The following is a 17,107-nucleotide window of genomic DNA, read 5'->3' on the forward strand; positions in this document are numbered from 1 at the left end:
TATATGCATTATTCTATAATATAGATATATTATCATTTATTCAACAATCACCCATTTGAGAACAAAATATAATACTCATGACCCCTAAGTTAGAACACTTACATTAAGTTGTCATAGGCAGCAAAAACTTGGCAGTGTGCACAAACAAATTGAGATTGAGAAAGAGTGGGGAGAGAGGTGAAGAAAGACAGAAGAAAGATGGAACACTTGTTTAATTGAATTCAGATACCCTTAAGACCAAGAAGTTTGAAGAACTGGGGCTGGGGGGGGGGCGCGGGTGGATTCAGGGAAACAAGAGAGAAAGAAAATTGCATTTATCAGTGCTCCACCTCCTTAATAACTTTGAGGAACATCTCCTCACCTTCCTGTGAAAGTCCTGGTTCCAATTCTCGTCTCAGTTGCCATTTCTAAATTGCCTAAGACAATTTTGATTTTCTTTTGTATTTGAGATGAATTATATTTGTATTCTAATCCTAACCTTTAATACAACCAGGATATTTTGACTTACCCTATTTTGTCTAAGTAATTAAAAACAAACATTGGTAAGAGAGGTAGACAGATGTGTGCCTCCCTTGCCTCTGTCCTCCTTTAAATTCTTTTTAGTTTACAAGAAGTAAAGATTTCTGGAAAATGTCAAAGCCTGGATTTTTCTTCAGGACCAGAAACTGTTAAGTTTGCTTTCTTTCTTTGCAGTGATCCAGAAAAGGCTAAAGGGAAGCAAGATGGGCCCAATGAAGACCCCTCAGTGGGGTTTCTGTGAAACCTATTACTTAGGATGGCTTGAGAGTGCTAAGGATATGGAAACTGAGAAAGATTAAGTCCTGTAGCTAATGAGCAGCAGAACTAAGACTAAACACAGTCCTCAAAATTCCAAAGTCCATGATTTCTCTATTATGTCACATTGTCTTTAAAGTTCAATTACCATGAATTCATGTCATGTTAAGTGAAAACAAGTAAAACTGACCAAATACTGTCACAAGCTCTCAAAAGAAAGGCAAGAAAGAAAAAACAATGATGGTAGGAAAGGCAATGTATGCATCATACCTATTATTAGGGAGGAGACCACAGCATTTCCAGAAAGGCTTTCTAGGAACTAGTCTCAAGTAAGGACAGTACGAACCAATACCATGCTCCAGGCTGTCCCTTATGCTACCTTCACAAAGATTTCCCACAATTCCTCTGAATTATTTTCTAAATCACCCTAATGCTGCCTTACATAGCATATCACTAAAAATTCTCAGAAATAAGCTCTTAAAGTTTTATTTCTTATTTTTAAATGTTCCTTATTATCATGTTATGGATGTTATTAATCAAAATATACCTGAAAACAAAAGATTCTTTGTATGTGTGTGTTTTTTACCCTTGGTAATTAATCCATTGTAGATAGTATTTTAAAAACTGATGTAGGATGGAGAAGTCAATAGGAAATGGGTAGTCTATGATAGCTGCTTACCCAGCAACATACTCCCTGGTAAACTTGTCTTCAACTCCTGTTAACTCAAATGAGGAAAGCAAACTTACCATCTCTCTAATATTTGTTATCATTTAAAAAGTTATATTAAGAGACACTAAAACACAGTATTTCTTACCTTCGTGCAACGTAATAAAAAATAGGATTCCCAGCTTTGGAAGTCCCAGCTTGGTAGAAAATACTTAATGTTTTCAAAGCTTTGAACTCTTCTTTTTCATGTACCTGGTGCCTAAAAGATAAAGAACAGAGTAACTCAGAGGCTTTATATTTTCCACTGAATATTTACAAAAGTCTATAACTGAATAAATAATAAAACATAAAATGACAAAAATATATTAAAAACAACAGGCTTTCTGAAGAACAATTTGGCAACATGCACCAAAAATTTCAAGGTGTTACTCTCTGAACCACAAAAGTACTTTCAGGACTATTCGAAGAAAACTACTGAATAGGGATATTAATCATAGGATTTTTACTCATGGTAATTTTTTCCTTACTAGACAGAAGCTTTTGCATTTTCTTTTCTTTCTTTTTTTTCCCCCAAAGTTTATCAATCTTTTCTAGTTTATGTATTTTGAATAGATGAAAAAGGGCTTCCTTTACCCTTGTTTTTTTCTTTAATTCATGGGAATTTATCCTCATAAACAGTATGAAAATCTTTTTCAGATAGTTACTCAGTTGTCTCAACACCACTTATTAAAAATCAGCTGGGCTCGGTGGCTCAGCCTGTAATCCCATGCCTTTGGAAGGCTGAGGTGAGTGGATTGCCTGAGCCCACGGGTTCGAGACCCGCCTGGGCAGCGAGACCTCATCTCTACAATAAATCAAAAAATCAGCCGGGCGTGGTAGCGCATGCCTGTAATTCCGGCTACTTGGAAGGCTGAGGTGGAAGGATCGCCGGAGCACAGGAGGTGAGGCTGCGGTGGCCGGGAGCGGCCACTGCACTCCAGTCTGGGCAACCGAGTGAGACTCCAACTCAAAAAAAAAAAAGAAAAAAGAAAATCCATCCTAGTCTCTCTGATTTTGAATACCACTTTTATTATATATTAAATTTCCATGTGTATTATATGTATTGAAATATATTTCTGAAAAAGTATGGTTTAATTTGTATATATTCTGCTCAAGACTCAATGTGCTTATTTAATCTGAAGATACATTATTCGTCAACCCTGGAAAGTTCTCATCCATTATCCCTTCAAATATTACCTCTTGCCCATTCTCACTGGAATACAATGACATATGCTGGAACTTTCTCATTTTATCTTCAGCATCTCTTAACCTCTTTCAAATTTTCCATTTCTTTATCTAGCTATACTGTCTGTATGCTAGGTAATTTTCTCAGAAAAAAATCTCCCAGCTGTGAATTTTTTAAAAATTTAATATATATATTTTCTTTTACCTAGTAGTTTATGAGTCTTGTATCTTGGGGGAGGAGACTGTATTAACTCAGCCCTTCATGTTGCTGGTACCAGGTCAGCATTTGTGTATTATTAATGAAAACAATCTAGATATCATTTGATAGGAGAAACAGATATATATTTGCATAGATAAATGACTGGGAGGCTATTTACCAAATGTTAACTGAATTATTTTCAAGGGGTGGAATAACAGATTTTTTTTTTTAGTTTCTTCTATAATTTCTATATTTTAAATAATTTGATAAGTGGCTTTTTAATAATTGAGAAAATTATAGCGCTATCTTCATTTTTTAAAAAATCAAAACTGGGACCATGTGCGGTGGCTCATGTCTATAATCCCAGCACTTTGGGAGGCGGAGGTGAGAAGACTGCCTGAGCTCAGGGGTTCAAGACCAGCCTGGGCAACTTGGCGAGACCTCGTCTCTACAAAAAATTAGCCAGTGTGGTGGCACGTGCCTGTAGTTCCAGCTACTTGGAAGGCTGAGGCGGAAGTATCGCCTGAGCCCAGCAGGTGGAGGCTGCAGTGACCTTGAGCATGCCACTGCACTCCAGCCTGGGTACAGAGTGGGACTCCAACTCAAAACACACACACACACACACACACACACACACACACACACACACACACACACACACCCAAAAATGGATCTCAAAGTACATCAGTGGGAATTTAGAAGACAACAAAAAGAACGTTTAACATTTATTAAACATTTTATATGAACCAATGTTCTAAGTAAATTAGATAATTTAGTTGTTAAAAGTGAGAAGATCACTTTGTAAGGGACTATAGGATCTCAGATTAAAGAAGTAATAAAAAGATTTCCTTGGAAAAATAAAAATATGGCTAGGATGTCCTCAGAAATGATGAATTAAAGTTTTATAATTTTGTATTACGTACTTTTTCATGAGATAACATGAAAATTTTGTATGAAAAATACTCCCAGCCGGGCTCGGTGGCTCAGCCTGTAATCCCACGCCTTTGAGAGGCTGAGATGAGTGGATTGCCTGAGCCCGCAGGTTCGAGACCCGCCTGGGCAGTGAGACCTCATCTCTACAATAAATCAAAAAATCAGCCAGGCGTGGTAGCGCATGCCTGTAATTCCGGCTACTTGGAAGGCTGAAGCGGAAAGATCACTGGAGCCCAGCAGGTCGAGGCTGCAGTGGCCCGGAGTGGCCACTGCATTCCAGTCTGGGTGACAGAGTGAGACTCCAACTCAAAAAAAAAAAAAATACTCCCTTAATTATATGGGAATAAACATTTGTTACACTGGGAAAAATCTATTAGAGTTAAAAATAAAAATTACGTTGGGAAGGATGTTATATATTCATACACTATTTTATATATTCAAAGTCTTTTAACAATATCAATGAATTGGAATTATGTGTATGAAACAATGACCTACATGTATTATGACTAAAAACAGGCACTTACAATTCAAGGCATATTACATGTCTTTAACTTCTAAACATCAAATTCTGGTTTTTTTCCTTTCTGCTTCTGGCACCTACTATGAACAAAACACTCAACCCACAGCCACTATGGAGCACTTGCCAAGTGTAAAGTACTGTCAAATGTACTTTAAAGACTACAGGATTCAGTAAACTACCTTCATTATAACACCACAGAGGTAAGTGTCTAACAAAGAAAATCTATAATATGAAAATAATGTTTTCACTTCCTTATAAATGTATTTAATATAAAAACATATCAAAGTAAGATGATAAAATATGATTCAATGAGACACTATTACTGTTATAAGAAAATCAACATATAAAACAACATATATATATACATATATATATAAATAATATATAAGGTAAGAGAAAAGTTGGATGCCCAGATATACAAAGCAATCATTAAGTACATCTGTCCTGATAACCTTCTATCACATCTAACCAATGGTCTGGTGGTAAAGTTTGCTTCTCAATGGATAAGAAAGCAATACATTTCAAGGTTGTACTTTACCTAGTCATAAATTCCTCAAACTTTGAACTGGTAAGGTTAAGGCTGGACCAGTGTGTATCTGCCACGGGTTTGTGCTCTGGAGGGCCCAGGTATGCAAGAAGTGTTGCCATCTTATCAAAAGGTCGTCTTCCAACAGCTTTATGATCCCTAGACACAGCAAACTACTTAGAAAAAAGAGGAGCAGTTCACATTTAGCAGTATACATTTCTTTAGATTGCCCTTGGCTGCTCTTCTTTTAATTGTCAGCTGGTGGTCCCTGATTTGTAAAAGGCACCAGAAAGACTTTAGGTCATGCCCACATATATTTCAACCCATTAACAATTCATAAAGGATTAAAATGCCCTCTCTTTTAAACTCTCATCTCCTAATTGCTTAGCCTTAGCTTCATGGGCTCCTACTTTTTCATTAATGTGCAAGTCATTCTTATTGGCATTTAAAAGTAATCTGGACCATTCTACCTTTGTAAAGAACTCCTCATACATAGGGATTTGGGCTCTTTACAAGCCTATATGAAAGGACAGCAAGTAATTTACGTTGTAAGAGACTTGAATAGCAGCTAATGAAGCAATGTCCAAATTTAACAATTTCAATTACTGAGTACTTTCTCTATAAAGCTTTATCTGCATGTACTTAGAGTATCACAAATGAGTTTTTTATAGAATTAAAATACTGGCAATGTTTTAATTATTAAATTCCTAAGATTTAGCTGTTCTTCAGATTCAAATGCCAACAATAATTGGACCATCTAGTAAATTTAAATTTTTCTGTTTTATTGCATATTATGTTTGACAGTTTGCAAACCAAAAACAACCCAAGGGGCTGGCTAATTTGTGATTTCTTAACTTGACATAAAACAAACATACAAAAAATCAATAGCACCTAGGTAGGCTTGTTGACGGACCATTTAATATGACAACTTTTACCCATATATATTTTTTAAAGAGTCTACCTTTCGTTTTCCAAATCATAATTCTTACTTCAAGAAGGTGCAAAGTAAAAAGCACTATTCATGACCAATAACTTTATGAATATAAATTTAAGCTGACAGTGTTCACTATCCCTATGACTGGGAAATCTTACCTGTTGCTGGAAAGATACTGGCCAATTTTCTCTTGATTGTTCCAGAGTAGACGATGTAAAGCAAGCACATTGCCATCACTGATGAAGGAAAGACTATGATTTACTGCATCACTTGTAGGACAATCAGATGCTATATCAAGGAAAAACCTTAAAAAATGCAAAGCCATTAGAGTTTTCAACACCTGATACACTCATACCTATGTCTGAACTAAATTTATATGAAGTAACTTTGTAAAGTAACTGAGATTACACATAAGGAGGGCTTGTTCACACAATGTGACGTGTCATTAGACAAAGCAAAGACAAGAAGTTGGCTTTCCATTTCTGACACCTGACTTCAGTTTTAGGTAGGCTCTGGAGTTAGAGAACAACAAAACTTAGATGGATAAGACTTTGGAGAAAAGCTAGAATTTTACTGGTAAGGAAATGGAGGCCCAGAAAGAGAGAAAACCTCCATAAAGCTATACAGCCTGTTAGGTCAGACCCAGGATCAACCCTTTGAGTCTTTGAGCTTTCTATGGGTAGTCAGTCTGCTATAATATGAATCCTATGCTGACATTCACTATGGCTTATAGTCTAGCAACATACCTACCTTATAAATTCCAATTTCCCTAACAGAAAGAGTCAGTAACAACCATGATGGTGATAAACTGGAAGACAGAGTTGTACAAGGCTAGCTTAGATGATGAGATTAGATTCAAACTGTGTGAAAAGTATAATACTGGACATTAACTTAAATTTACAAAGCACTTTCTCATGAATTATTTCATTTATTTCTCTAAAAACAACTCTAGTTTACAGACAAACTAGGTATGGAAATCAAAATCTAACAGAAAACTTTCAAGAAATCATAAAGTTCAGTTACTCATGAACAAAATCTTATGTGTTTGCATTACTTGGTTTAAAGAGTAACTTTTTTGTTCACATGAACTTTCAAATTTAAGCATCATAAATATTCTAACATGAAAAAAATTCAGATTATATACTATTATCTATACAGAAACATGCATAATTTGGTTTCAATCTTGAAAAAATAAATCTTTTCCTTCTTCCTTTTCCCTATATCGCAGCAACCACAAATCCTTTATTTTACTAGATATGTAAAAAAATCCTTATTAGTTTTTCAAGTATGGAAATCACTATCAAATTTTTTTTTTTTTTTTTGAGTTGGAGTCTCACTTTGTCACCAAGACTGGAGTGCAGTGGGCCACTCTCGGCCACCGCAGCCTTGACCTGCTGGGCTCCAGCGATCCTTCTGCCTCAGCCTTCCAAGTAGCTGGAACTATAGCTGCGCTACCACACCCGGCTAATTTTTTGATTTATTGTAGAGATGAGGTCTCACCAAGTTGCCCAAGCAGGTCTCGAACCCTTGGGCTCAGGCAAGCCACTCACCTCAGCCTCCCAAGGCACGGATTACAGGCTGAGCCACCGAGCCCGGCTACACGATCAAATCATAAAGAATAATAACATATTTTATGACTGTCTTTTATAGTAAGATAAGACAAACTATGTTTTGACCTAGAGAGAGAAGAGGACTTAAAAAAAAAAAAAGCTACACATAGGAACTTCATGTAGACCAGATATACAGACCAAAGTGAAATTTAAAATATTTGGATCAAACAGAGCAATTAACTAAGTGGCAGGCAGCTTACCTTCGTGCTGCATCAAAGTTGCTTTTCACGAAATCATTAAAAGGCCGCATATGCTCTTCTTTTGTGAAGAGAACATGATTGGCAATACTCTGAAGTATCTAAACATTAAAACAGGATTATAAATAATCAGATGAGTTACTGTATGAAGCCTATACATGAATGTATTCGTTAAAAACATAAATTTTCTCACCGATATAATTTCTGCTGGTAGTTAAAATTAATAATTTCTCATTCTAGAAATTATTCTAGGTGTTGTTTATACACTTCCCAAATATGATTATATTGATGCATAAAAATACATACTAAAAATTTGTAATGTCTTTTCAAATAAAAAATCCTATAATCTACATTCCAGTCTCTATGTCAGAATTTCCAGAATGATTACACAGAAAACTATCTTCAGAATACAGAACATTTGCTAGAATATTTTCCCATAATAAGGCCCATCAGGTACCATCAGGCACCAATCTAACGAATTCCTTTGTAATATAAATAAAACAAAACAAAAGCACATAACTGCAAACCATAGGGCACTTCAAGAAGAAGTTCTGTGAGTATGAAAAACTAAAAATTTAGTTGGAAGGGAATTTAATATAGGTAGATTATCAAAATAATTCACCTTTGACATTAACTTCAAGCCCCTTTCGATTCTAGGTGGTGGCTTTTTATCTAAAATTCCTGCTTCATATGGTGAGACAATGGCAGGATTGATAAATCTGAGGAACATGGCACTTCCTACTGCACCGATGCTGTTCTGAGGGAAACGTTGGCTAACCACCTAAAAACAAGGAGTTGAGAATTGAGAATAAAGTTTGAATTAAAATAAGGAAAGGGGAAGGAAGAGCTTGAAGGTCAAACTTGGCATAAAAACTCTAAATCAATCAATCCTCATGAATGATACATTTCTATTTTTTCTCCTTTCCCCAAAACATCAGAAAATAAAGTTTACTCTCAAGTCTAGTCTTGCATCATATTAAAGCACAATTAAGGTATCTCAGAGGGAAGAAAAACCTCATGGGTGAGGTGGGAAGAAGAAACCTGAAAAAAAGATCTTCATTGTGTTATCACTGTTTATGCTGTAAGCTTGATGAGTAATGAAAATACACCAAATTTTCATACGAAGATTATCACATTTTACTAAGATTAATAGACAAGAAAGTATGGTCAACTCTTACAAGGCGAGGCTAAGTTTTCAACAGCACACCCATGAAAATCCTATACCTACCAGTAAATATTTACATTTTGTTGTGTACCAGGTACGATTGAATTTCTTGAGAAAAATGCTTACCATATACAAAATAATTTTTTTGCTTAGATTCCTACTGAGAGAAAAAAACTTACTTACAAGTAATGTTACTGCCAGCTCCTTTTCTTCACCAGCATACTTTATAGCATAAGGACCTACCTATTGTTTAAACCATGGAGGAACAGGAATTCTTGGGAACCTAAAAGAAAAAAAGGATCCCACCAGAAGAAAGAACCCCTATGTCTACCTCGATTTATAATTCTTTCAAATACAAATATTAAAGATTTAAGAAATGGTCGCCCAACCTGAAAAGCAATGTGAAGCCAATATTTGAATGGATTTATTTTCTTTTTATAAAACATTTTCCATTGAAGATAAAGTATTAGGTATATTAGATTGGGAAACTGGCTCAGCTTCCATCTTTTCCCGGCGCCTCCTGTTTTAAGTTACATTAACATATAAAAATTACATTGTTCTGGAATTTATATTTAATATATTCTATGTACAAATACTTATTTTTTAAAAACACATATGTAATGTTTTAATCTCTACAACTACTCTTGCTTAGTGTGGCTAACTGCTGTTAAAAGTAGCAGTGACTACAATAACAAAGCTGTGGCACTTCACTCAATATTTTGGGATTCCAGGAATAAACCTGCATTTTAAATTTATGTGCAGAATTTTATGTAACTAATTTTTCCACAATGTTTCAATAAAGTCATACTTCTTGTCATGAATTCATACAGCTCACTTAGATTAACTCTGGAAAAAATAGGACTAGTTCACTTTATCCTATTTCCATTTAGTGCTTCATGTGGCCCACGTTTTAAATGTGCTTTTATCCACTGCCTGGTATCTCAAAATAATTTTCTATCATCTCTGATAGGAAGTTAGTAAAAATAAGATTTTGGAGAATGAAATATTTGTAAGAGGTAAGTTATAACTAACATAGTCTCCCCTTCACCTACACTGCACACACAGTTCAGGAGCATTCTTTATGTCACATACTTTGGGTACTTGTTGCATGAAGAGTAACCGTACACTTAAAGATGAAACTGGTTAAAGTGGTTAAATACAGATGCTTCAGTAGAATGGCTTTAAAACCAAATGCTGCTTATTTTTAGCTGAAATATATAAAACAGAATTAGATATAGAATTTTCAGCTAAAACTATAGAAAGATAGACTTAAAATTTCAAGTGCTTCTACTATTCCAGTAAAGTGTTTAACCTCAGGGATTAGGAACATCTTTGAAATCTGAGAAAAGGTCAGAAAAATGAACATATGCATTTACACAGACAAAATTCTTCATATGACTTAAGAATGCTTATAGACCACCATTGCTACTGTGGGTCTGTCAAAATTCCCAAATTTTAGTTTTAAAACAGATAAAACATCAAGAGACTTAGAAACTGCCTTTTTTTTTTTTTTTTTTTTTTTTTTTTGAGATGGGTTCTCACTTTATCACCCAGGTTGGAATACAGTGGTACAATCACAGTTCACTGCCTGGGCTTGCATGAACCTCCTGCCTTGGCCTCCCACAGTGCTGGGATTACAGGTGTGAACTACCATGCCCAATCAAAAACTACTTTATATTTCATTTTAAATAGATTGTTTTAAAAGAATTAGTACTTAATCAGTTTAACCCATTAAAATCTCGAAGTGGCTTTTAAAAAGCTAAAGCCATAGTTTGGTTTTCAAAGAACCAGTTAGCTTATAAAATATTAACCTATTGTGGAAATAGCTTATAAAAATCAGTAACTTGAAGAGTTCATTCAAAATACACTTTTTTTTTTGATTAGTCAAGTGAAGCAGTGGGAATGGAGAAGGAACAAGGAAATTTGTAATTGGCTGTGATTCATTATTCAAAATACATTTTTTGAAAGTAGCTATTTTATGGTTTTCTGTAGGACAAGGAAGTTTTAAAGTGAGACTTAGATTTATACCTGATTTATATTTAAAAGTATTCAGCATCAGAATTTAATGACAATCTGAGTGAATTATTTCTCAAAAGGAAAATATTGTAACACTTACAAAAAATACTATACTTTTACCACCTTCAAAAATAATTCATGTCAAAACCCAAAGTTCCCATACCTCAGGAACACATATTGTTTCATGTATCATATAAATATGTATCTCACTGATGGTAGAATCAATATATTTTTGGAACTAAAAACTGATTAAAAAACAGTCCGTAAAAATACTGTATAACAAGTTTCATGAGTAACTTCATAAAAGAACTGCTTTTTTCATTCACCACTAATTAACATAAAAGTAATTTTACCTCATAATATACATACATATACTCAAGTGCTTTTTTTAATCCATAAAAATCTAATTTTGACCCAAAAGACATTTTGCATAAAAAGTCAAACTGGGCCGTCTATGTGTTGAAACCAGCTAACAGGCAAATGTGCCCTTTATTTCCCATGGTGAAAGCTAACTACACAATGCAAGAGCATCACTACCCATACGTGATTAATTACTGAAAATTCTCCCTGAGTTAGGCAGACAGTTACCTTCCAAAGTAAGTCTAATTACACATTATATGGTCGAGTATAATAAACAGTTATCAGTAATATGACTACACAGCAACACAGCAGAAGCCATCCCAATCCATGATACATATATCCCAAAAGAAAATCAGCTTGCTCTTAAAAGAAAAGATCATTAGATTTTGTTAAAGCAAACAACTCCATAAACAACACTTTAAATTTATAATGACTATACTGTACTTTGGGATGTGCTCTAAAATATCTCAAATTACCAATCAGATTCCCCTTGTTGCCATGAGGAGCTCATATCACCTGTGCTGAGAAATATATTCCAAAACTTAATGTTACCCAGAAACTTAAAAAAAAAAAAGAAAAGAACTCTAGTAGGAAAAAAAAAAACATTTCAAGAAACAATTTTAGACAAAATCTTAATAAATAAAGCAATGGTAGAAAGGCTAGAAACATGCTCTAGAAAAACACAGAAAGCCTGAATTTTAATTTAAGTGATATAGTAACACAAGGCATTAGTATAACACTGAACAAAAGGGTTAGAAACAGTAAATTAATTTCAACAGTGATGGTGTATATTATGTTAAGCTTACATATGCTGAGAATTAGAAGGCTGAAGCATTAGAAAGAAATGTCTTTGTTAAACAAGGCCATCCAATCCAATTCATTTGTTCATAGCTGATTAAATTTACTTAACATACTTAACTTAAAATCTCGAATGAACACAATAAAAGTATATGTCTATAAATTTTAATTTTAATGTTGTTCTGAATTCAAAACATACATTTCTGTTTAAAACTTAGACAATTTATATGTAAAGTTTAGACATTTTTATGTAAAGCTCAGACAAGGAAAAAACATGAAACCAGATGAACATTACATTCTAAATTATACCTTTTTAAGATAACTACCTACCTTCCTCCTAAAAGTTTTCTGTACATGTTTCTCTACAATTATTTGGATTATATAAAAAAAGACAGGACTCAGTCTGATGAGGATACATCACACTGACAGATAATGGCAAATTTAAATGAATGTATGCTATATTTTGGACAAATTCCATTCAATAGGAGAAAATAATTATGGCTGTCATAATTTTCTTCTTTTTAAATAAAGTAGGGTAAGTATCATGTTTGCATAATGAGGTGTTTCTCTACAAATATGGACTCACTGGATTTTCCCTTGTTTCAAAAGTACTGTGCTCTTATCATTTACCTCAGATTTTCTGAGGTCAAGTGCTTATACCATTAGAATTTCTATAATCTAAGCACGAATATCTAAATTCTGTCTGAGACTGACTAGATGAAAATATAAGTAAAAAAAAAAATTAGCAACTTTTAGGTAAGATTTAGAAAGTGACACTTTCCTACCATATACTTCTATCAATTAAGAAACACTTTCACCTCTAGGAAAAGAAACCACTCACATTACCTGCAAACAAGAAGCAAGAATGAAGAGAGTCAGCATTTCCTAAGGCCTTGAAATTAAGTTTCTTTTGCGTTCATTTATAATTTAAAAAACAATAATAAAATTAGGCCAAGGATATCCAATGCAACAAATGCCCACAAAATGCCTTTGGGATAAATCAAACCAAAGGAACACAGAGAATGTTTCAATGTAACTTAATTCCAGGGTTAATTGAAATGAAAGCTATTTTGTGCCAGAATTAGTAGAATGATTTTATAGTGAAGGTCACATAGGCTGAAGTGAAGATGTTCTTAACAAACAGCAAAGATTTTTGTTTTGCTTTGAAAGAAACAGCTAATAAAAAGTTCTCCAAACTTACTGATTTTTTGTTTTCCTTTTTTTCTCTTACTGTAGCTTTATTCAGTAGGGAGTGGCAAGTTGCCTACAGAACAGAGATGAGCACAAACAAGTCACAGCACCGACTACACACAGCAACAGAAACAATGTTGGCTTGTACGCAAATTACACGGTAAAATGTAACACAAATGGAATCAACAAAAAATTAGAAATCCACTGAATTTTGAGGGACGGGTTTTAATTCTGGGTTTTAATTTTTATCACATTTTTAAGCCAAGCACCAAAACAGTAAGAATGTCGAGACCCAATCATGTCTACTATTTCTGGCTACGAATCGCAGAAAAGCTCTCCCAAAGTAAATTTGAGGTTATTACATATTTACATTTTAGTTAATTCCTAGCTTTGGATAAATGTTATATAAAACATTCATTACAAGTAGATCACACACTAAAAGCATTTGTGTCTACATTTTTTTGTGATACGTAAAATATTTCTCTGTGTATCCTTCAATTGACTTAAAGTTCTTTTTTTCAATGTCTGGCATTTAATTAAGATCTTATTGACTAAAGAAATGAAAATTTGGCTAAATATGATAGAAAAATTCACTTTAGAGTTTCTGAATTAAAGATCTCTCTCTAAAAAAGATTACTCTTAAAAGTTCATGTTTTTCAATGTTTGCAGGCTACTTCTGGAAATTATTCTAATCAGAGGAGGTTAAAAGCTCTGCAACATTTGGGAGAAGAATGTTATCAGCTCAACTTGAAAAAAGCATTAATTAATAATATTAAAGTGAAGAAATTACAGAGAAAATTACAGAATAAAACTATAAGCCTGCTTAAAACTTTGTACATGTTACAGTTGACCATTTATCAGAATGTCTCAAAAAAAAAAAGTCACCTAAAAAAACTGAACAGAGACATACTGGTTTTATCTCGCGGAGCTCCTTCTAGACCAAAGAGTTCTTTCAAAATTAAAAGATTCCCAACTGAACTAAACTGGTAGAACAATTATTTTTAAAATATTTTAAAAACCAAATTAGAATTCTTTAATCCACGATACATGGTATTTCATTCCAGGAATTCTGGGCAACCAGCACCATAATTCATAACTTGGGCTTAAAGTAAGTTAGTTTAACATCCGTCTGTCCACCCGTCCATCTGTCCATCCATCCACCCACCCATGCAGTCATCCATCCATCCATCCATCCATCCAGTTACTGTGTACCTACATGCCAGATACCATTCTAGACACTGGAAAACAGCATTAAAACAAGAAGACAGCCGGGCATGGTGGCACGTGCCTCTAGTTCCAGCTACTTAGAAGGCGGAGGCAGAAAGATCGTCTGAGCCCAGCAGGTTGAAGCTGCAGTGGCCATGAGTGTACCACCGCACTCCAGCCTGGGACAGAGTAAAACTCTGTCTCAAAAAACAAAACAAAACAAAAAAACAAAAACAAGACATCGTCCCTTGTCTGATAGAGCTTTGGTTCAAACTTTAGACTATATATAAAAGCAATAACCACGTATTAACAAAAATATAGTTTTTTTGTTTCTTTTTCAATTATGATATACAACTACCATTTAAAGCCTTAAACTTTTGTATAAACTACTTCAACTTAAAGAAGCAGATTTATTGGGAAAAGATGAGATTTATTTAGAATCATAAGTTAGTTCTTTCTCAGAATTCTCTCACTATGATATGAGAATATCCACTCTGGGAATTATTTTCTCTTTATTCCAAAACTATCAAGATGAAAAGTGGAAACAATTCATGAGAAAATGACTTCATTATAAATCTGACATATAGTCACAGTTGACTATTCCTATATAACTTTAGTCCGGTCCACTAAGTAAGGAAGGTGTATAAAGTAATAGAATTGGTAAAGCTTGGGGAAGTTTATTAGCTAGCAATATACCCACTTAGCTTTCAAAATTTTCCCAACAGGTCCAAAGCAGGAACCATGTTTACTAGAGAGACACACACACACACACACACACACACACACACACACACACACACACATAATCGACTACTATTCTTTTCAACAGAAATTAAAAGTACAAAGGTACCGTTATGTTACTGCCAAAGTCAAAAAGGCAAGAAAAAGCCAGAAGAGGGAAGATGAATAAAAACAAAAAAGGAAAAACTAGGTTTGGAAAAACCCAATGAAAGAATATCTCCAGATCAGGTTTTTTTTCCTTTCTTTCTTTCTAATTAGTGAATATAAAATTTCCTGTCATCATTCATTCATTAAAACAAAAGAAAGCCTTATTTAATAGAAGAGCATATCCTTACTCCATAGCACTCTACTCTCCACCAATGTTAAGTTTACCTGGTACTTCAAAACAATGCACTGATACATTTCAATAATGTTTTTAAAGATAACAATTTTATGTGAAATTTTAATATGATAACTCAGGTCTGTTATTAAGATTATAAAGTGCTCTAAAAAGCACAACACATATGTGGAGATGGGTCTTGCTATTTTGCCTAGGCTGGTTTCAAGCTCTTGGGCTCAGGCCATCCTCCCACCTTAGGCTCCCAGAGTGCTTGGATTACGGGCATGAGCCACAGTGCCTGGCCTTAGACTATTTTTAACATGTGCTCACTATTTCTTGTCTGCCTAGTTTTATAAAGAGAAAAATTGCTGAGATTTAAAGAGAAACCTGAATAAGGTCCAAACTTAAGAGAAGATATTATTCATTGTATTAAGTTCTATAACTAAACAGCCCTCCAGACTTAGATTTAACTAGTTTAAACAAATTATGTAGGGCTTCCTAAGCTTCCTTGAGCTTTTTTTGAAAAGACAGAAAAGTCAGGATAAATCAAGACAGACTAAATGCTAAGTATGCTTTATCATTTATATATATTGTGAAAGGCTTTTTTTTTATAGAAAGAGCAGATACATCTTTAAAAATAGCAATGGGAAAAAAATTCACACAGAGCAGCCTCAAATAGCTTTTAAATGGTGACTTCACTGATGCTGTTAACGTCTCTAAGCAACTGAAGCCGTGGGCTAAAACACATACACACACACACACACACACACACACACACACACACACACACACACACACACACACAAATGGCTGCGGATGACTCTGAAAAAGAGAGATATAAAGGCATGGGTTCTGGCAAATGTGTGAGTTCTTTCCCTATACCCATCCCCACCCCAAATTCCAGACAACTAATGTTTCTTTCAGAATCATAGTTTACAAAAGCTAGTGTGGATTTGCAGGACCTCCCCCCAAATATATAAATCATTCCTAAAATTGCATGCTACTAAAAAATATAGCAGAAGCCATAAAAGAACACAGACCTAATTCCCTCAACAAGAAGGGCATGACTGTGGACATCTGAACTCAGGAGCATTACTTGTGGTGCTAGTGTTAGAAAATCTAATAATTTGATCTGAATGATGATGCAACATATATAAGACACATGCTACATAAAATAAACAGAACAATCAGTCTATCCCAGGAAAATCTGACATAAAACAATTATATATTAATGAAGAAACCAAAAGTACAGATGATCAAGCAATTCACAATGCAAAAAGTAAGAGTAAATTTGCCTGGTGTAAAAGACCCTATAAGTAATTTAAGCAAAAGATTTAAAAAGAAAAATTCATACTATATCTCATTTCAGTCCACATTTATCATATCCAATAGATTCAGTGCATTTCAAATGTGTTCCCAATATAAAGAAAATTTAAATTTTAAAGTACTCTCTTACTTCAGACTCTCTCCTAAGCAATATTTAAGTTTGTTTCAAAGCTAATTCCAATAACTTTTTTCTGTTTTTGAGTTGGAGTCTCACTCTGTCACCCAGACGGGAGCGGCCACTGCAGCCTCGACCTGCTGGGCTCCGGCGATCCTTCTGCCTCAGCCTTCCAAGTAGCTGGAATTACAGGCACACGCTACCACGCCCGGCTAATTTTTGATTTATTGTAGAGATGAGGTCTCGCCAAGTTGCCCAGGTGGGTCTCGAACCCGCGGGCTCAGGC

At 34.5% G+C, this 17,107-nt stretch overlaps 1 protein-coding gene across 3 annotated transcripts in view; it reads right to left on the reverse strand.

Moving 5' to 3' along the window:
* The window catches only part of NF1 (neurofibromin 1), a 200,159-nt gene that overhangs the window by 99,172 nt on the left and 83,880 nt on the right, over positions 1 to 17,107 (reverse strand). For 2 of the 3 annotated variants that reach the window (XM_021718894.1, XM_021718893.1), the window contains 6 exons: positions 13,125 to 13,187; positions 8,207 to 8,365; positions 7,588 to 7,685; positions 5,936 to 6,082; positions 4,856 to 5,002; positions 1,590 to 1,700 (listed from right to left, as the gene is read on the reverse strand). In XM_021718894.1, the coding sequence (XP_021574569.1) occupies positions 1,590 to 1,700; positions 4,856 to 5,002; positions 5,936 to 6,082; positions 7,588 to 7,685; positions 8,207 to 8,365; positions 13,125 to 13,187 (725 nt within the window). The remainder of the gene's footprint in view (positions 1 to 1,589; positions 1,701 to 4,855; positions 5,003 to 5,935; positions 6,083 to 7,587; positions 7,686 to 8,206; positions 8,366 to 13,124; positions 13,188 to 17,107) is intronic. The other variant, XM_021718895.1, reaches the window with a different exon arrangement.

The sequence above is a fragment of the Carlito syrichta genome, unplaced genomic scaffold (assembly GCF_000164805.1).
Source record: "Carlito syrichta isolate Samal-C Ts95f unplaced genomic scaffold, Tarsius_syrichta-2.0.1 Scaffold313978, whole genome shotgun sequence".
In the NCBI taxonomy this organism is placed as follows: domain Eukaryota; kingdom Metazoa; phylum Chordata; class Mammalia; order Primates; family Tarsiidae; genus Carlito; species Carlito syrichta.